At 36.0% G+C, this 22,750-nt stretch overlaps 1 protein-coding gene across 1 annotated transcript in view; it reads right to left on the bottom strand.

Moving 5' to 3' along the window:
• ANGPT1 (angiopoietin 1) overlaps window positions 1-22,750 on the bottom strand; it is a 151,701-nt gene that overhangs the window by 24,976 nt on the left and 103,975 nt on the right. The window contains exon 7 of the mRNA XM_036406337.2: window positions 11,344-11,510. Coding sequence (XP_036262230.1) covers window positions 11,344-11,510 — 167 coding nt within the window. The remainder of the gene's footprint in view (window positions 1-11,343; window positions 11,511-22,750) is intronic.

The following is a 22,750-nucleotide window of genomic DNA, read 5'->3' as shown; positions in this document are numbered from 1 at the left end:
ATAAAAGAATTTAGTGGATTCAAACAGTGAAAAATTTCTAAGAGCACACAACTTCTAATTAAGAAAATTATTGTAACAATAAAAATAATTATTATATTAGTAATTTTTATAGAAATTGAGGTAAATATCAAATCACTTAAGTCCCTGTGATGGATAGTCTGAATTTAAAAACCACATGACCTTGGAGATGTCTGAAAGAACGGTTTTGACATTAAAAAATTCCTCATGGGTGGCAAATATCCAGAAGAGCCTCAGCTACACAAGATCCTTTTATTCAGGAGCTGTTTCATGTCAAAAGCCAGTGGAGATGAAAAAACAATGTTAATGACTTCTATATCAAAATCTACACCAACAAAAACAGTACTTTTTAGCTCTTGGTAGATGCTTTGATGCAAGTAGTTTAAAGAAATGCAGTTATTTTTGGTGTTATCACTGGTAGAAGTGGGAGCTCTTACACTGGGGACAGTGAAGTCCATTCTGCACAGGATTTTATGAATTTTGTTAAAATACTTGTTTGAAATTCTTTCATAATGTAAATGTAGAGGTGGTGTAAAGCAGTAAAGGCTTAAAAGAAAGTAACACTTTGCAAGAAGACTGACATTGTAGATAGTGAAGATAATGAAAACAAAAGGAAAATAGTAATTTTAAATTGGAGAAGCAAAAGAAGAGGTCAATATTATGTTAAAGCCTGTGCAGCTTTCTGTTAGGTGCCACAACACACTCTGTCTTCCCCTGTTAGCTGAGACAGACCTTGTGGAATCTGCACTGAACTACAATATGTAAAAAGGAGATCACTACTGAGTTTCCTCTGATAATTTTTCTGCCAATACTTACACTAATTAAAGAGTTCTCTCAGACTCATGATTTCATAACACTGTTCTGTCTAGAATTACATTGTTCTCACATAAACCTACTTTTTTTTTTTTTTCCTAAGATTCTTCACTGGGTAGTAAGTGGTTGAGCTACTAGTTGCTGTTACTCTCAACTTTTCATGTAAAAATTTACTGACCTGAGTGACTACTACCCACCATATCGGAGTTAGGTTTTTATGGACTCAGCAAGAGAAAGGTTTAAAACCACAAAATCTCCCTCAGCATGCCATAACCAGCAACATGTGTCCTGCTGCAAATAAATTCACCGAGCCTCAAAGAGAGTACAAATGTGTATAGCAGAATAGTATCCACTGGTTCATAACATAATTACATAATTTAATAAAAACCTATTTAATTCAAAATAAGACATGGACCAGGGAGCATAATCTTAGAAATCCCTCTTGCACTTCATTAACAAGGGACCTGGTACCTATTCATTCACTGAGCAGTGAATTCATCCCTGCACAGTGTCAGGGATTCATGAGGAGCCTGTTCCCTGGCAGCAGGGATTGCTGCTTTCTCTTGGGAAGCAATAGCTATGGTCTGGATACCTCTGGCAAATGAATGCATTAGCCCAAGGCATTTCATTTCTTTCCTGAGTAAGACAAGGCATTGTCTTCTACCTTCAGGCTGTGGGCTGTGAACTGTCAGGGGATATAAATGGATGCCTTGCTATTTTCAGAATTTCCTAATGGTTAACTCTAGGCAGCTCTGTGCTCTGCATGTTGCCTGATTTGGCTTCTGTCTAAGCAGCTTATCTCTCCCCAGGCATGCACAGAGAATCGAGTGTCTCAGATAGGGTCCTGCAGTCTGCTCCTAGGGCTCAACAGCTTTATGTTAGCACTGAAAAATCTTTATCTCACCTACCTGTAGGGAAACATGTGAATAATCACTTAAATTCATTAAATCTAGGATGATGTCTAAGACTAAAAAATAGTTACAAAATATTCTTTATTTTTGCCTCAAGTTTGAATTGATGTTTTTCTTTCATTGTAGATAAGCTTTATGGGAAAATAAGATACTTTTGTTCTTGCTCATATATTTTCCATTTCTTAAAAAAGTTTAGGAGTCTGGAGGAGGAGATAATGTCATGCCCACTGTGTTCCATAGTGATAGCTGTGGTGGAACATATTGGAAAACAAGCTCCTCTTTCAGTTAAGTGGCTGAAAAGCCCTAAAATGCCAAAGGAAGGAAAAGATTCTAGAATCACAAGAGCAAAATCAAACTTAATTACTGAAAGTCTCATACTAATGTCCTATAAAAACTATTGGAATGTGGGTTCTGCAGGCACATGAAACTGAATATAAGGAGAATTATCCAGTATTGATGAAGGAAATATATCAATTTGGAGAGAAGGTATTTGAAAATTAACCTGTTAAGGGAAAAGGATAGAGAAAATCAAGACTGAAGACATCGTCAATTTAGAGACAGCTTTGAAGATCTAATAATAAAAATAGATAACAGATATCTACCTATTATTGATGAATAAATAGATACATCAAAATGGTTAGGCATTGTCACATCAAATTCTGAATGTGACTTATACTGGAGGCATTGCCTTCCTCCCTGGAAACAAGGCTGCTGTACCACCAGCAGTTTATATCTAGTAAAGCTTGTACATTGGTGCTTTTCTGAAATCTTAAGGAAATAATTTCCTTGTGTTTATGGAATACCAACGTTGATTTCCCTCCATGTCCTAGATACTGGTTCATTTAGGAGTTCTAGTGATAATGTCTGATAAATTGTACAATCTTTGAGGTGCCTTTGCATATATTAACCCTTTCAAGTATTTAGTAAATAATATAATAAAATAATAGAATTATAGAACACTGTGGGTTGGAAGGAACTTTGAATGTCATCTAGTCAAAGCTTCCACTCCAGTGAGGAGGAACATCTTCAATTAAATCAGGTTGTTCAGAGCTCTGTCCCACCTCACCTGGAATTTTTCCAGAGGGCATCTATCACTAATTTGAGAAACCTGTTCCAGTACTTCACCAGCTCATTGCAATATCTTTCTTCCTTAAGCCTAGTCTGAATTTATCCTCTTTCTGTTTAAAACCATTATCCCTTGTTTTATGGCAACAGGCCCATAAACAACTGTCCCAACCTTTCTTATGAGCCCCTTCTAATTACTGGAAAACTTCTCTAAGGTTTCCTGGAGCCTTCTCCAGGCTCAACAACCCCAAGTCTCTCAGACTTTCTTCACAGGAGAGGTGTTTAAGCCCTGTGATATTTTTCATGGCTCTCCTCTGGACCTGCTCCAACAGGTCAATGTCTTGTGCTCTGAGGGATCCAGAGATTAATGAAGTATAGCAGATGAAGTCTCACCAGAGCAGAGCAGAGGAGCAGAATCCCCTCCCTTGCCCTGACACACCTCCCTGGCCACACTGCATTTGATGCAGCCCAGGACACATTTTTCTTTCTGGGCTGCAAGTGCACATTGCTGGGCCACGTCCAGCTTCTCACCTCCCAGAACCCCCAGGGCCTTGTCTTGTGGGCTGCTCCTGATCTGTTCATCCCCCAGCCTGTGTTGATATTGGGTCTTGCCCTGATCCAGGTCCAGAACCTTCCTTTCAGATCAGGATCTTCACCTGACTGCCATGACTTTTCAAATATCACAGAGTGGCTTGGCAACTCCATCAGCCCATTCCCTCAGGACTCTGGGATGCATCTTGTCAGGTGTCATAGACTAATGTATGTTCAGGTTCTTCAGATGGTCACAAAACTGATCTTCTCTGACAGTAGGAAGAACTTTTCTCCCTCAGTCCCCTTTTTGTGGTACATCTGCCCAAGAGCTGTGGGAACAGACATTGCCAGTGAAGACTGAGGTCAAAGAAATTTGTTGAGTACCTCAGCTTTCTTTTCATCTCTTGTTACCAGTTTTGTCAGTCTTACACATGGGGAAGAGTATACTTTATTTGACTTCTTCTCTTGCTGACACACCTGTAGAAGCCCTTCTCATGATTCATTGCATCCCTTGCAATTTCATCCCTATATAACCAAGCAGCATACCTATACTTTTTCCAGGATATCTGGCTGTGCTTCCAGTGCCTGTACATTTCCTTCTTACCCTTTAGTTTGACCAGCAAGTCTCAACTTAGCCATGGTGCTCTCTTGCCTGTCTTCACCTGTGGATTTCTTGCACCTGTGGATTACTGGATCTTGAATTTTATGTGAAGTGTCCTGAAAGATCTATCAGTCTGTTCTGCTCCCTTGTTGCAGAGGACACATTCCCAGGGGCTCCTATTAATTAATTATTTGACTGGAGGTTTCTTTCCTAAAATTCAGGGTCTGACTTTACTCTTTACCTGACCCATATCTCTCAGGATGCAAACTCCACCAATGCATGAGCAACCTGGTCTAGAGGGAAGTCTCCCTGTCTTTGACAGTGGGTTGGAACTAGATGATCTTTAAGGTTTCTTTCAGCCCAAACCATTCTATGATTCTGTGATTCTTTGACCATTGAAGTGGAGGCTGCTTCCAATCTTGATTCAGTGATTATCTGGCTCACTTTTGATGGTGACCATCATCCATCCTCTCTGGTAGGGCTGCTTATTACCTGGCCTAAGAAGTTATACTCCATGCACTTTAGAAGTCTCCTGGATTGTCTACAGCTCAATATGATAATTTTTCAGGAGGTGTTGGAGTGACTGAAGTCTCCCAGCAGGACAAGAGCCTGTAAGTGCAATGGCTCCCATGGCTAGAGCGAGAAGACTTTGTGATTGGCTTTCTTTGATCAAGTGGCCTGGAGCAGACACCAACAACCAGCCTCCCTTTGTTGCCTCAGTCTCCAATTCTTAACTTTAAGCTTTCAACCTGTTTGTGGCTGTTCCTCAGAAAAAACTCTTTGTAGGGTACCCATTTATTGATGTAGAGGGCAAAGCCTCCACCCCTCCTTCCTTGCCTGACCCTTCTGAGCAGCCTGTGGTCCCTGATAGCCACTCTCTAGTCAGGGGATTCATCCCACCAAGTTTCAGTAGTGGCAAGTAGGTCTTGGTTTCCAAGTGGCACAGTGGCTTCCAGCTCCTTTCTGTTGCCCATGCTGTGTGCACAGGGCTGACAGCTGTGCCACCTTCTTAGAAGACAGCTCTTAATCCTTTTGAGACATTTCAGTGGCGTTTCTCTTTTGGCTTCTGTTACCTCAGGAGCTCCTGGCTCAACTTCAGAAGATGCACTGCACTGCAGAGTAGCCAGCATGTCTCAATGCATTCTCATTAGATTCCATAACAAAAGAGAGGGCAACCTCTGTTCCTGCTCCACAGTAGTCACAGCTATTGTATATTAAACTATAAATTACTTTAATGAAGTTAGAAGTGAGAAATGATTAGCTGTGGATGGATAGTGTATATTGGGATTTACATGGATTAAGATTTTTTTTTAATTAATAAATTCCATGAGCGTATTTACATCAACTTTCAGTCAGAGAAATTGTTATATTTAATTTCTGCTTACATTTAGAGATACTGCATGAACTGCCAGTGAATTTTTGTCACTGATATGATATAGGAACACTGGCATGTTTCCAGAAAGACCTCTGGTTAATGGGCATTGGATTGAATCCTTGCACTTCAGGCTTCATAGAATATTATTGGATTTACAGTATTGTTTAAAAAAAAACCCAAATTATTTAAGCCAGATATTTATATATGTATACATAAAAATGTTAAACATTTTTATCCATATTATTGATTTTAAACCACTGATTGGTAAAAATATTTTTATGTCATAGAAATTATGCATACCACAGATACCATTCTGTCTGTTAATAGGATTTTACATGGATATTCCCTCTGAAGTATATTTGCAAATTGAATTTCAGCTTCCAAAGAAAAGTGAATACGTACAGGCTTTTTGCGTTTTTGCAACATGACTATTTTAAAAATTATTCTGTAATTTTCAAATTTGGTGAGAAAAGTACTGAGTTCTGGGAATAGAAGGTCCCAAGAGGTTTTGTGTTTATTTTTTCACTTTGCTACAGATTTCCTATATATCTTCCTCTATACTTTCCCTTCCCCATTTGAGAAAAGACTTAATAGATCCTTCAAAGTTTTACTGTGATACAAATCACACAGAAGAAGTTAAGTAGACAGCTCAAAAATTTACAAGTCAGATTGATCCCCTATTTTATCTAAAAAACACAAGTGACACAAGAAGAAAATATTACTTATACAGTTGCATCACTAAAAAGCCTGGGTAATAACAAGAACGACACCAACATTTAAAAATGGGATTTTGTAAACCAAGGAATTGATAGTGGCCTATTTTTATCCTGTTTTCTGAAACAGCAATACTACTTGGAATATGTTTTTAAATTAAAGATACATAAAACCATCTGTCCCCATAAAATTTTAATAATTATTTTACTATCTATTACAGAATTTTCAGCACTAAAATCTTAAAGACTGTACAAATAAATATATTTTTCTCTATTTTACAGAAAGATAAGTGAGGATTTTTGCAAGAAATTCCATCATTAGTTCAACAATGATATAAATAGCCTCAACCTTAAAAAAAGAAAATTCTAAGATGAACATTATATCAAGGCTTCTGGTAGCAGACTGCCTGACTTGTCTATGAAAACAGAGAGAAATAATACTATTGCTGTAACTAAAAATACAAACTTTTAATCAAATAAGAGCTAAAAGTCCAATATTCTACTCAGTGAATTGAAAACTCTCTTCTACCAGGTCCCATAAACTTTACCAATTCTTAGTTTACTTTCAACAGCTGATCTTGTTTCCTACAGAAAAGCCTGGAGAGACAGAGGGTATTGGAAAGCTTGGAAACTGTCACCTAGATTTACAGGGCTTGGAAGATCATGTCAGCAGTTTGATGTGATTTTAATAATTTTAATAACTACCTCTCCTCTTTTCAACAAATTTCATCAACTTGTTCCTCTGAGGACCCACACACCTGACTCTTCCCTACATGACTATCATTGCCCTGTCAACAAGTCTCTTGTGCTCCTGATGGATCCACGCTCTCTCCACTTTCTCATGAGGTTTTGTAATCACTTTCTCATGCGTGTTCCAATATAGAATCTCTTCTTCATTTTAACTACCACTTAAGGTCAGCCACCACCTTAAGTCCAAACTGACTCATGGAATTTAGGACGTTCTCTGTCCATCACCAGTATTCACCTACATCAATCCCAAAGTCTTACTCCTCTGAGTAGAGCTATCTGATCATTTAATCATATTTCTCCATGGACAGGACCAAAGTTTGTGAATCATTACAGCAATAGCAAATTTTTCTAACTAAATGAATGATTAAATACCAGAGTATATTGTTTTAGGGAGATGACTGTCTATTAAACTTCTCTAATGGTTATGAAGTAAAAATAGCTCAGACAATTAAAAAATGCAATTCCCCCTTTCTTCACTCCTTGCTTTGCTTGGAAGTGCTTCTGCTGTATCATGAATAGAAAAAAAAGATGTATCTTCAGGCTGAAATTATTACTGTTCAAAATTCAGCATCAATATATCTGTTTTCATAAACTAATATGTAGGATTATGAATTGTGGTGACTGAAATCCTAACACATGGTTACTTTTCCCGTCCAGTTTTGGAGGATCTGAGGGCATGGGTCAGAGCAGCAGTGTATCATAGCTGTACATCTCCAAAGAACATCAAACAATGTCAAGTGGGCTCGGCAGAGTCTACACAGGAAAAGAGGAGAGGTCGTGTGTCTTTCAGGATTCTCTTTCAACTCATGTTTTTATAGTTCTGTAAATAATTCCTAATTATATTAAGAAACACTGCATTAAATGCGAGATCTGCAAGATCTGGCTCTTACTGCATGAGATTTTACTTGCCACAGTCTAAGTTGCAAAGAGTTCTGACAGAGATATTTTCATCATGTTTACAGATAGTCTCTGTATAATCATCTGGTGTAGATAAGAGACCTAAGGATGTTCTAAAAGACGTAAATCCCTTAGATACTTTTCTTAAAGATTTCACATGTGGTACAACATTTGATTTTCTCTTTCAGTTATCATTTATCATTATACATTTACTAATTCAGTAACCATCTTCTCATCTCAACCTTCTTCCCACTCATCATCTGGGATAAATAGATTTTATTCTGATTTCCCAGAAAACCTCTTGGAGCTGTCTCATTTTGAAAGAGGAAGAAGTGTATTTGAACCTACATGTGTTCAGCATTACTCTCTTTAATAATAGATTCTTCAGACTAATAAAAAGTAGTAAAGAGAATACAAAAAGACCAGAGAAAAAACAGAACCCTTCTGAAATCACCAACTGGGAGTTATCCAGACTGAATTGAACTTTGCGTAATGTTGAGGCTGGATTTTGGAAGAACAACATGAAAATGATTTTTGATATTTTTTCGAGCAGATTTTATCACTTCATGGTCTTTTTCTTTTTCTTTTTCTTTTTATTTTTATTTTTTTTATTTTTCTTCTCCTTTTTCTTTTCTTTTTTAACTGTATTTGGGCATAAGACCTGGAAACTTTTTTTTTTTTCACATCTTCCAAATATAAAACGTACTGCTATAGCAAAATTAAAGATGTTCCACTTCTTGAGATTTTCTTTTCATTTCAGTGCCCTTTTTCAATTTCAGATTTTCTTGATCCACTTCCCATACCAGATTAGAAACTTGTCTCTTCACTGGTTACTATTACTTAGTGAACTTTGGTTATTTGAAACTAATGTGAATCTAGCCAGTGTACAACTACATATTTTTGCTAACAGAAACAACATTTAATGTGGGTTGTTATAAGAAACAAGCTCCCAAAATAAGACAGCATCTGTTTTGTTTGGCAAAATTATTTCAAATAACAGTAACTAAAGTTTTGAAAAGGTGAGCTGTTCTGTATTTGAGGTATTGAAAGCAAACATGGCAAATGCCTGAAAGCTGGGAAGGAAAGGTGCTGGGAGCAGGAGTTTGGGAATTGTGGTTTTCAGCTTCAGAGGAATCATTTAAATCCTTAATGGCAGCTTCTCAGATAAAGGGAAAACAGCATTCTCTGAAGGGTGGCCAGCTGTTTAGTACTCAATAATTAAGTTTTTATTCAGCCAGCCTTCTGGAATTGCTGCTATCACAGATAGTGATGCTGGCAAGCAAAATAAAGAGTTTTATGTTGTAGAATGCATTCCTGTAAAAAATTATAGAGTAGCCCAACTTAATTTTGGTTTGAAAAATATCTGTTGGGCATATATTTGTCTGGACTAAGCACTAGTGCATTTGTCAAGCATGAAAAACAGTCTAGACTTGCATGTGGCTTGCACATCATTATTTCCAGAGCTATCACCACGTTACTCTAGCTATTTTCTTTAAATATTCAAATATACCTGAATAAAAAAAAATAGAGGAATTAATCTGAAACCCAAAGGGCCAACAGAGATGGACTTTTTTACTTATTTATGTTTTCATCTTTGCTTATTTTAGAAAAATATGAATGAAACTTATTTCCCATTTCCTCAACAGAAGAGCTTCAGTTGCACCATAAGAGGTGTGAGTAAATCTCATTCTGGCCTTCATTTACACTATAGAATAGGACAGGAGCCAAAAGTGAAGTCAACAGACTCCGGTCAAATTCCCTTTGACTTTTGCGAAAAAGTGGCTTTGACATGGGTAGCAGAATTTATGCCTGTTACTCAACATTAAACTCTTTGAGGCCTGTATGCCTCCTCTGATTTAATTTCTACAGGCTTGAATTATATCTCTTTTGGTTTTCTTGATCAGCAAGAATAATTTACATGGATCCATTTTACATTTTTTTCCAATGTCAGAAAATATTATTTACATTGCAAAAGATCTCCCTTTTTTATAATGAAAGTGGGTTCCCTTCCCTTCCCTTCCCTTCCCTTCCCTTCCCTTCCCTTCCCTTCCCTTCCCTTCCCTTCCCTTCCCTTCCCTTCCCTCCCTTCCCTTCCTTTCTTTTGAAATATAACAACACAATTCTCTTGCCATTTTGCCATGAATAAACATTGAGGATTCCTGAAAAATAAATCCTCACTAAACAGGAGCTTTAACATGTAAAATTTTCAACAGCCTTCCAACGCCTCAACAATACATGTTTTCCTTAGTTCAGAATGAATACAAGCTAAAAAGACCCTGGTTTTGTTAGCAAATTCCGTGATTTTAATTCATCCCCTGAACAGTACTTTCCTCTGATTCATCAATTTTTGGGCTATGTATAACTGCCCTTCAACATTTTCCTTCATTTTACGAGGAATTGTCTCATCTTTTCCTTTTGAACAACTTCTACTAGTGTTTAAGACCCCACTTTTATGCTGCTTTTTTTATGTTTTGTATAAATCTTTCTAGCCTCTCTTTTGAGCAATTTCCTTTACTTATATCTATTCTTTGACTAAAACTACCTCAGAATAGGTGCTCCACCTTTCCTGGTGTGGGGCAATGGCTTTCCACGGGCAGTGCCGGGCACAGCACTTCTGGAGGCAGTCGGGGACAGAGCTGTCCATTGTGTGCAGAGGGACAGCCCTTGCTCCCTTGCTTTCTGCAGGAGCTGAACTCCTACTGATTGCTTCTAGAGGTGTCCTCTGCTCTTGTACCCCACTCACTGCTGTGCCCCAGAGGGCAGGGGCACTGCTCAGTGTCCCACCTGGGCACAGCCCTGTCAACAGAAAGAGCAAATTGCTTTCACCTCCATTTCACTGGGGACCCTGGGGGAGGGAGGCAGTCAGCATTTTTGAGAATCATATTACTTGAATTTGAAGATCGAATACCAACCTAATTTCACATGCCTTGAATGTTTGATTTTACAATGCAATGGATCTGTTTCTCTCCTGAGTCTTGTGCTAATTAGATATGCTGTAATAAATAATTGGATATTTTTATGGGTTTAATTTTCTTTTTCTAGCATTTTACTGTCTCCTCAGATGAAGCAATGATTTAAAAATTGTATAAATGATGACTTAGGTTATCTGTATTTCTTGTGTCTTCAAGTTGTTACTTCTTTTTTTTTTAATAAACTTTTATCTTAAAACAAAGTATGGGAGAAAAATATTATTAAGAAAAGGTTTTGTGTTTAATTTCCTCAAAATAAGATCCACTATTCTCTTTTTCCTCTTAATTTACACTAATTTTTTAGTTTGAAAATATCAGATGGTTTAACAGCATTTTTGGTCTTTTATTCCCATGTCCATTGTTTCAGTCTCCTGCTTCTGAGGTAGATATCTTTCAGTTTTTAATGAAGACTCCAAATCTTTTTTCTATTCAATCAATTTTGAGTTCTGAATATAAAAGTCATACAGTTTTCAGCAGTTCTATCAAACAATACAATTAATAGGTCCCTTTTTCTCAGATATGTTACGTTTACTCTATCCTTCCATCACTGAGAAATCTGATTTCTGTTTTGTTTTTATGATATTTATCCACTTTTGATAAAAATCAGCATCATATTGTTGCCCTTTCTCATATTTGACAAGTTAGCAATGAACAATATTTATCACTCAGCAGAGTTAAAAGAATTTCAATAGATTCTTACCTGTAATTCTGTTTTTCATTTCCTATGTGAAATCTGTCATATTGTGAATATGCTCGGTTTCCTTCCCAGTCCATTAATTCAATTCTTAGAGAATATTGCCTCTGACTTGTTATTGCAAAGATAAATTCATTTCCCAGCCAATGTTCACCTGATGGGCTACCAAAACCCTAGAAAAAATTGGCAAAATAACTAGATGTAATTACTGTAATTGATAAAGCCTACATACAATAATAAAACCATCATTATATTTTACCTGTGCATTCTAATTACTGGTCAGAGCTTTCTTTGCTCCACTTTGGTGGTCTCTAAAATGATTCTACTAATATATTTGATGTAGGAATGTCATGCAGTTCAACTGCTGTTTGCAAGGGAAGCTGAGGTTATCAGCTGGAAATCATGTTACAGGTCCATGATAAAAATGCTGTATTTGCACATGCTTCAGTGGGAATACTTGACATAACAATATTCTATAATGCATTCAATATGGTGTTAAACCTTGTTATCTAGCTCTTCTTCTAGTCACCTTGCTCTCCTCACATTTCATATGCTTAGGTGATCTTATTTCTGGTTAAACAAAGGATATCATTTACAAATATGAAAAAATAATAATGAAAGAAAAAGTACAATTAATTTTCAAAACCAGACATATGTTTTCCAAGACATATGCTTTTATACATCTTCCAGGTTTTAAAGTTGTTTAAATTGTAGTGAATATTTTACTACATTAAATGTAAGGTTTTATTAAATGTCATTAACTTATTTACTATATATTAAAATAATTGTTCTTTTTAAACTATTGGTTCATACCTGAGAACTCTTCAGCCCATTTTAAATTTTTCTTTTTTTTTCCTCTTTAAAAAGTAAAAATTACTTTCAACTATAGTATTTACTTGTGAAGAACTATTCCAACATGACTGTGCCTATTCATATTTCATAAGATGGGAAAAATGGGAACCAGAAATCTCTTGATTTGCTTACAGTGGCATACTGGGGGTGTTTTAGAAGATCCTGTGAAAATTTCCTAGTCAAATTAAATGAAAGATTGGATTATTTCCAGAAAGCACATATTTTTTAAAGGGGTTAAAATCAAGAGACTTCCTTGGGACTAAAGGTTAGATAATGAGAAATGTGTCTGTGAGACACATGGGCAAGACATCGGTCTTCTCTCTATATAATGTTTCTGTCACTCCTTACATGAGATGAAAACATTGAAAGTAGAGCTCTCTCTCTTTTTTCTTTATTGTATTGCTGTGGCTCCAGCCCTGACTAGTTGTGCCTCTGGAGGATGAAATCCTGCCTTCCCAGTGGCCATGTGGTAGCACAGGTAATATTCACTCAGGCAATGCATAGGTATATCAGCTGCAAACTTCTAAAGTAAATTAATTTTAAAAAGTTAAGAAGCTTAAAAGTTTGACTGGTCCAGAAAATAAAAATGGAGGAAACTATCTTTTTTGTTCCTAGAGAGATAGAATTACCACAGAAAGTACTTTACTCAGGATGTATTTTGTTTATACAACCCCACCTAAGCATATATTTGGTGATTCACTGATAGTAGAGGCTGAGAAGACACGCCAAGTTTGGGTAGGCTGAACTGACTAACTTATATTTTGAATAAGCATCTCTGCCTTTTAACTCAGAGACCATCAAGAGATACCCATGGACAAAGTGTTTCATCTGCAAGAGCTGAAATTCAGTAGTCTGTGGCAAGTCCCAAAGAAGTCTCAGACTGAAATGTCAGAGCACACTATTAGTTGCTTTTCTTTTCCTGCATGTTATTTCATGATATCCTCTTTCTCCAGTAGACTATTTCCTATAGAAATCTCTGTAAATACTGGTTGTAGGTAATACTGGTGATATCCTGCTTTGAACCCATCTGTCTTCCAGTGTGAGCTGCTGCTCCTCAAGTTTTCCCATTATGATGCTTTCTGTTATTTCTCACTTGCTGCTTTGATGGCATTCACATTCATATTTGACTTCATACAGTGTTCCTAAAACACAAAAAGACTTACTCCTCGCCTGTATAAACCCTGTCTACAGCTTTCTGTAGTTATCACTGTTTTCTGGCTTTGATTCTTTCCATCTTCTTGCCTTGTCTTTCTACCCTTGACTGTCCCACCTGGTGTCTCCTGTTCCAGTAACCTTGGCAATATCATACCAGAGCAGTTAGTGGTTTGTCTCTGACATATTTCACACTGGTCACTGTCACTCATCTCAGAGTAAGGTAAAATATGCTCTGCATAGACTACCTACCAGGAGGTTTGTCTCCCTAAAATCCAGAAAGAAGAAGTAGAACGTTGTTTTTCAGATATCTGTCAAATTAGGTTTTCTTGGAGTTTACATGGTTTCTTATTCACAAAAGTATCATTATTATTATTATTATTATTATTATTATTATTCACAAGTAGTAGTAGTAGTAGTAGTAGTAGTAGTAGTAGTAGTAGTAGTAGTATATCTTTAAGTGAAGATTATCAGGAAATTCTTTCTCCCTTTTTCCCAGTGCAGGAAAAATGAGGGGACTCCCCTTTGAACTGTTGTCTATTGAATTATGTATATCTTATCTCATTTAGATTACAGCCTATTCAGGATGTAATATATGTAGTGTTTTAACATTATATGATCCCTTATGTGTTTTATAGAAACTCCAGACACCAAATATAATTTTTTCTGAAATAATGATTTTTATCCTTCAAATTTTCACCTCCTTCTCCCTTTTTATATGTATTATTGCACTAAGATGAAAATCTATCACTAAGTGGTTTACTCTCTTGACCAGAGAAAAGGAAGCTGCAGTAACAGAGAACAAAAGAAATATAAAAAAGAAATATTAAAAATTATGAGGAAATCCCCCACACTAGTTATGAAAAAGGGAATCCTACTATCAGGGGCTACAATAATGAAACTCAGATTAGAAATTCCTAGAACAAGATTATTTTTTTTCCTAGACAGAAGTAACTACTTCTTTTTAAACAAACTACTTGCTTTTATGAAAAGAAAACCAAGGAAGTAAGTGAGATATAAAACATTTCTCTGAAGGAAGGAATGTTCCAAAGGAGAAGCAATGTGCTTTATTAAACACCTAATATGGCTTGAAAGATATAAACAAACAAACAGGCACTCAAGGCTTTCATAGATGTAAACCAGAGAGGAGCAGTACATTTCTGTTAAGCATAGAGCTGGCAGCAATTTCTTCAAGTATAATTTTATTATGCCAAACTCAACTGTTTCCAACCTGTATTTAGTCTGCAGTTTACTGCCTCTACTTCAGAGCTGAACAAGGACTTGCATGCATCCTGTTTTTCCCAGATACTTTGTCTGACTTAATAACTACACAGCTCTCCTTGTTTATATCTTACTTAGACTGTCTCTACCACAAGAACACTACTACTTTGACAGATATGTAAACTTTTGTGTGCAGAAGAAAATGGCATAATATTAGCCAAAAAAAAAACCCTGAAAAACATGATTTAATTTTGTGTTTCCATTCCCAACCCTGAGGCTGGCAAAGAAAATGGTTCCTAGTTCTTTTGATTTACCTTCAGAATCCTTAGCTTTCAAAGAACACTTCAGAATTTTGTCTTCAAGTACAAATTATTTTTTTCTTGTCTCAGTTAGAAAACTTAGGAAAACAAACTTGTGTAATTGGTATGCCCACCTGTCCTATATATTTGTGAAATACTTTTTGAACACTTTTGAGGTTTGGATAAAAATCACACAAACTTGAAGTTCAGTAAGGTTTCAGAGAACTGGTGTCTGTGATGAGTTCCTGCTGGCAGAAATGCTGAAGGAGAAGCTCAGCAGTTGCCTATTCCAATTGTTACAAGCAGACACAGAGCAGCCAGCCAAGTGCAGATGTTGAACAAATATTGCCTAAGAGATTCTTACACATCTGGGAGAGATTGAGGGACATAAAAGGGGAACTTGAGCTCTTACCATGGAGAATCCTAGAAAATAATAGGGTTTCAGAAGATTATTAATAATAAGAATGGGACTTCTATGTGGGACACAAGACAAAAGTCCACAGCAAAGCAGACCTCATTAATTTTGATGTTCATGGGAGAATTCAGTAATTGTTTGGTAATTAAAATCCAGTAATGAAAAATAAGCATTTTAGCTAGCAGACCATTTGGGTTTATACTGCTGCTCAGATCTATGGGGCCCCAAGTGATAAGGTGCCTAAAGCCTTGCCTAAGACCATGCTTGTCATTTATGGACTGATGCCTAAAATTTAGGACAAGAAATTTGGTTTTGAGAATGCCTTAGGGCAGTGTTAAAAGTTAACATTGAAGTGACCTATTTCAGGCCCATAGTTGTTATTAATATATTTGTTTCCCAGTACATATAGACATTTTCAACAAACATTTTGGGTTTTGCATTCAAATAGTTATAGCAAATGCTTCCAGAATTATTTGTGTTAAAGTTTAGTGCCTAAACTCAAGGAATTACATGAGGTGATCCAAGTCATCCTCAGCTATCAATCCACTAGGAAAAGGAACATCTGTATTTCATGAATGTGTTTGCAGTTAACTACATTTTAAGACTCTCTGAAACCCAGTGGGTCTTAAACACTGTTCTAAAATTGCATTTTAAATGACTAAGAGACTATTTTGTCATTATCTTTCCATATTTTGTTCATTATATGTTTCCAAATAAAGAGATTAATTCTTTAAACTCTACATTTTATTCCAAAAATTCTCAAATTTTCTTTTCCCTAGAAATTTGCATAATAATTTGGGATGGCTGGCAAATCAGTGTCTTTAAGTTCCCAAAAGAGTGCTTAATGTAATAGGAAAAGATCAGTAATTTCCAAAGGTTCTCATCACTCTACTTCATTTTCCTCACTAGCACTCTATGGAAGCTGGGAGAATATAGCAGGGAAATATGCTTACATTTTCATAATATGCTTTCTTATCTCTCCACTATTAGTCACAAAAAGGATACACAAATGTTTGTACTGATCCAGCACAGATTATTATAATGCTTCATTTTATTCTTCACAAACAGAAAAAAAAATAGTTTTGCTGCTGAAAATTGCACTAATATCATATTTTGGCAAAGGCTGATCTGAAATAAGACATAAAAATCACAAACAATAAGAAAATTCTTTTATCCAGGTTTTGTCATTGAGAAATAAGTAATTTTTTATACTACATTAGAGCAGATCGTTCTTGTTAATGTGATAGAGTTTGTTTTCAGAGAAAAAATAAAACACTACAGAACTTTACTGACAAATGAGAATCCATTTTTGTAGTTGGATGAAGCCAAGAGGTTTTCTGTTTCTATATAACTATATAATAAATTCTGTAAATTCTGACATAATGCTCGACTGCTATGCAAAAATAAAGAAAGATTTTTTTTGTTTTTTATATGGATTAAAGTACTTAGAACTAGGAATCAAAAACAAAAGCACATGATTGTATAATATTTATTCTAGATGACATCTGACTTCTACATCATCTCATTTTCAACTTCAATTTGGTTATTAATGGAGTCTAAACTACTAGAGCAGTCAAGTACAAAGAAACAGAATTCAGTACTGGTTTTAAAAATGCCCTTAAGAATTTAAAAAGTTGATACTTATTCAAAAATAATAAGTTGGGTGCAAAAGAATTTTATTAGCTTTGGCAAAATCTGTGAGGGTATTCTGCCTGAATCATGTTGCTCCAAGTTCATTAAACAATTATCTCCCTTACTTTATTTATTTTGCCTGATAATACTCACAGGAAGCTTTGACTTTTTATAGACAAAACAAATTGAAACCAGACACAGCCAATATATCCGATGGGTTCATCTTCTGTCAGACAATTCAGTGAGTAAAGCAGATAATAATTCAGTGTTTTACAGCAGCAGTGACATCCCAGAAGCCATAAAGAATATTCAGCTCCTTTTGCCTTAGCTGAGATCATGGAATGGATATTGTTTAAGATAATTTCCAAAAAATGTTTCCATACTTTTTATGGAGATTTTCATTCCCATCACATTATATTATTCATTCTTTTATTTTAAATAAAGATTTGGTTTATAGAAATTACTTCCATTTCCTCAGACAACATATGTTTTAATTAATGTTACATACAAGAATATTGGAAAACAATTCTAAACATTCAGATTTTTTCCTCCTAGGAAGTACCAACACATATTTGATGGCAAGTTTTAAAAATATATTTAGATTGAAGCCAGATACCTTCTCAAAAGACTAAAAAAAAAAATGAAGCTATTGTCAGTCTAAATAAAGAACTAAATATCTGTATAATCTGCCTGAAAATCTTGTTTGTAATCTGCAGCAATTCAGTCTGTTGTACTTCATTCTAGACTCGGTATATTAGTAGAAATACAGAAATTAGGTTCACTTTTTACTTTTTCCTTCTCAAGCACACACAGTATCAGTAGCAGCAAAGTTCCCAATGAATAAAAATCACAGTGACAGAATGAAGTGCAAACCTCACACAAAGGTTACCTCTGGCTGGGCAAGGGGCCCAAAACAGCTCAGTTGTCTACAAATATTTCCTACAAATATCCAGGACATCTTCCTCTAATATCTGAGTTGGACTCTTACGTATTAATCAGGAACATCTTCCAGGCCTGGATTTCAATCTAACTTCCTTACTTTGTAACAGAAAATAGAAGAGTACTTCTTATTGAGATAAATTACATTGAGAGCCTGTATCCCTAACCACCTTTTTCACTTATAGGACAAGTGGATCCTAGGAATGCACAGACACTTAGTGTGGCTTCTAGTAAGAGCATCCCAGGGACAGGGGTATGTATTAAAGAAAGGAAAACTCATTTTTTGTGGTCTAAGAAAAATGAATTTTGAGGTTTCTGATATCTGACTCATTATTTGCAAAGAAATAAATGGTAAGTTTTAGGGCTAAATATACAAAATGTAAGAAAAATATCTAGAAAAGGTATTTTTGGTCATTTCAGACAAAAAGAAAAACTTTTGGGGTGTAGGACTTAATTCTCTTCTTGAAATGCACTGATTAAGTAGCAAAATGAACATGGCTAGGAGCACAGATGCTACAGCAAAGACCAAAAGTTTGTGAGTTTGAGAAAGGACTTGAGTTTCAGCCACATAATCTGTCTAAATAGAGCATCAAATTTATGGATTGTTTTTGAATCTCATGCTTGGGCTCAGCTGGTAGTCTAAACAGCTGAACAAGAATAGAAGCTGACTGACATCAGAGTCAAATGTTATACTTCTAATTTGACACAAGTCCCGAAGCTAAGAGCTGCTCCACTAAATTCCAAATGGAGCAGATCATACAGGAGAAGAGAAATGCTGTTCCACAATGAGAGCACACAACTGCTATTTGGGAAGACCTCTGCTACAATTCTACTATATTTTCAAGTCACAGATTTTAAAACCAACCTCACTGAAACTCACCTGACTCTTCTAATATAGCATTTTCATCTTGTGGTTAGAACACTTCTTTAATGACTTTAGTCTTTCTCATGGTGCTCTACAAGAGGCTGTTGGCATAACTAAGCTAGATCTTGTTATCATTATATAAAATTTATTAATTAAATGTCTTTGGAATACCACCTGAGTCTTATCAGTACAAATTAATGCTGTTATATTGAAGCACTAGTGGCAAAGCAGCACAAGCATACGTCCATGTGTCAACAGAGCTCTGGAAACTGATGTTATCCAGTGATGTTTGCATAGGAAAGACTGTGCTGAGTATAAGACATTTAAAAAACACATCTGTGCTCCAACACAAAATTGTGTTTAATTTCACATCCAAAAATTTTCTCCAAAATAAAGAGGATGCTTCTTTTTGTAGTAACATCTCTGGTGCCCAATATGGTGTTCCAACTCTCTCTGAGACAAATATTGTTTCATTCTTGTTCCCTTACATAATTCTGTTGAAGCTTACGCTGTGGATTAAGCCTTGGTCAGGACCAGAAGAGTTTAATGAGCATGTTTTCATAAAACAAAGTATGGTCTCTCACCACTTCAATATCATGTCTATTTCAACTGGACACACTGGATTTAGATCGCAGGATAACAGAGAAAATGCTGTGTCTTTTCATAGCACTGATGAAAGTAACAATTATCTGAGTAACTGCTGCAGTCAGAACAGACTTTTCATTACAGCAGCATGATATGCCATTCTTTATCACAGAAGGGTGGGTCTCTGTGAAAGGCGTTACTCACATAATATCTTAATACACATTCCACTCACCAAAAATCATTTCCTTATATCCAACTCACTTGGAAAATGTGTGAAAAAACCAAATTATTTCCATATTATCTACCCCAGTCCCTTGAAGAAAATTGTCTATTTTCAGATGTAAGAAACATATGACTTTGAAGCATACTATCATAAGTAATGAATTTATTGCTATATGTTACAAAATTATTCACATCTTGAGTGTGCCTTTTAATCATAACTCAGTCTTATAAGCCATTCATTCAATACATACATTCAAGACCACCCCTACTCCCAACTTGTCTGGTTTGTTTACACTACAGAAATATAACTTTTGTCTTTTCCAAGGTCACACATTCCCTAGTTTTTTCTTTTCTCACAGGTACACCCTGTTCTCAAATCCTTCATTTTGCAGAAGGGACCATGCTGCTATTACAAGGCACTTCATTAACTGCATCATGCTACTGACAGGGAAAAAACACAAAGCCATCTCTGCTGAAGAAATTATGGGATTAATCTCCAGCTAGTAGCTAGATGAATAGATGTAGTACAGATAGCTTTATCAAGGCTCTTTTCCTTTCAGAAATTTTTGTATTCCTTTCCTACTCCGAGGTTATCTACAAAATGCTTGCCTAGGTTCTTTGAACCAGTATTTCTGTCCCTCACAAGTGTTTCACTAAGATACAGGGGGAAGAAGAATCTGTGAAAAGTGCTTTGAAACTTTCCTGTGCAAACAGTGAAACTGTCTCAGCTCTAACACCAAAGTAGCCCTATGCCAGCTGTCATTTGAGAACAGCCCATTACCTGCCACTGCTTGGGTATTTTCTGTGCATGTTATTTGAGTCAGACCAAAACTACTCTAAAATTTAGGGATGATCTTTTGTAACAAGACATTTTTGAAGAACAATTTTTTGTTCTCTCTCTCTTTTTCCCCCTCTTTTAAAGAACACAGGGGTATATCTATCAATGCAAGTGTGAAGATTTCATGATCACAACAATGCAGAACATACCTTAAATAGTTATAGTCCTGGAAAAAGATTAAAATTCATTCAGAATATCTAGCTTTAAAAAAAAGTGAGAATTATGAAAGATATTGTTCCCACAGAATGGGCTTTCAAATTATGAGTATTTTTTTGTTTTTCTGTCAAGAACATTCTCCTCGGCCAAGCCATATGGTTTATGTAATTTTTGTTTAAAATCCCACCCACATCTGAAGTTATTTTGCACTAAGATAGTGGAACCAGAATCAGTAAGCTTATACACACAATTCTAAAAGGTGCTTTATTCATTTTTATGTAGTCATTGTCTCACTTGAAAAAGAAAGCAATGAACATAATGTTCTAATTATTGAAAGGGATTGGAGCTCTGTCTGTAATGATTTGATTCATCAAGTATTTGGGTATAAAATATAACATGAGCACTATTTGTAAATGGATACAACTACATCATCAGTTAATGCTCCAAGAGGGAGCTGCATCAGCTTGAATTTTTGTCTCTTTGTTTAAGACAAATGCAATATAAATGGTGGTGAATACCTATTTTGAATGAGAAAAATGTGCAAGTTAACATTGCTACTGAAGCAATATGAAAAAAAATGTCAGAGTTTAAAAGCAAGAAAGGTGGTCAGGGGGAATTATAACAGAACTTGAAACTTGAACTAAAACTTTCACAAGAGAAATTAAAATTTTAAGCCTTAAAGTCTTACAACAGGTGGAGACCACAAAATTAATTAGGAGGCCATATTCTAAAACAGGAGCTGAACAGTTTGCAAATACAAATTGAATGTAAGTAACATCTGGAAGTTTTCAGAATGAACTGAACAAAGACACTGAAAAATAAAATCTTTATTGGAATGGTAGCTCTTCTGTATCATTCAGGCATGTAAGACTTACAAAGACTAGTGAGATGAAAACATGAGGTGACCAGCGACCTTACTGTCACAAACAAGAAATCTTCCAGGAAATAGGTAGACCCTCTGTCCAAACTAAATCTTACTCACAGAGGTAGACTGAGGGAAGTAAAAAAAAAGGTGTAAAAACCATCGTGTCTATAATGAAATCAGAGACATTGAGTCCAAAGATGTGTTCAGCTGTCCTTTAAGTAAGCAGAAGACACAGACCACCAGACTTGTTACAATAGCTTAAATTTACTGAGGCTCAGAGGAAAGTCAGGCTATTCCAGATAACACAATGTAAATTCCCAATAGAATTGCATCCAAAAACACTTCCTGAAGAAAGTTCTGGTGACTACCTCCGTGGTCTGGCTCTCAGTGTGTGAAGAATTTAAGCCACAGAAGAGCATAAATTATCCTGCTCTGGTGTCATACCATGTATGCACTATGGAGATAGCCATCAATTTGACCCAACAGCTTTGCGGAAAAAAGAAAAAAAAGAAACTGCAACAGGAATGGAAGTGGTTTTGTAGATATGTTCTTCAGGCACACACAAATGCTACTGATGACTTTGAAACAATTGGCAGCAGACTTGTTTTAAGCACTGAACTGTTGTTGGACTCTTAGATATTAATCAGGAGCATGAAATTAAATGAATGTGAAATTTAGTGCTGAACGTCATTCTTGCCTTAAAGAAACCAAAAGAAAAAACAGCTGCTGGTCAGGAAGGTAGGAAGTGGTTGCCATATACCTTAGAAATTCATCTTTGTGTGTACTATGTACAAGGGATCCTTATCTACCTCATGACATGAATGATTAAAATAATTGATAGGTTTTTTTCATCAGGGAGTGGAAAGCAGCAATTAAGGCATAGAGTACAATTAAAATCTGGCATGCAAGAAAAAAACTGGCCAGGAAAATGGTTGCTGTGAGCCGGCTAAGGCACATAATTTCAAATACCTATTGAGAGATTTTCTCAAATGAGAGAAAGCAGGAAAATTTACATGAGGAAACTCCCAACAGACTCACTCAACCCCAAAGAAGGTCCCCTAGGAAACTCATAGTGAATGTTGGGCTCACAAGTGTGGAATAAATTTAGAGAATTTCATGGGAATTATTAAACTAGACATGCTAGAAGGCTAGAGAATAGGGAATTCAATACTCCATCACCTAATTTGGCAAAAATGGAGACAGTCATTGGGAAAGGTGCATTCATCCAAGAACTGAAAACTGGAAAATGATCAAGAAGTCTTGACAGCCAAGTTAGCACATGAGCTAACCATTTACTAAGATTTGATTATTGCTAATAACTGCCTAATAAATGCCAAAAACTGCATCTTGGACAGAAAGCTTGTAGAAAATC

This window comes from Molothrus ater, chromosome 1 (genome assembly GCF_012460135.2).
Source record: "Molothrus ater isolate BHLD 08-10-18 breed brown headed cowbird chromosome 1, BPBGC_Mater_1.1, whole genome shotgun sequence".
Lineage (NCBI taxonomy): Eukaryota > Metazoa > Chordata > Aves > Passeriformes > Icteridae > Molothrus > Molothrus ater.
This window is presented reverse-complemented; position numbering and strand designations above follow the sequence as displayed.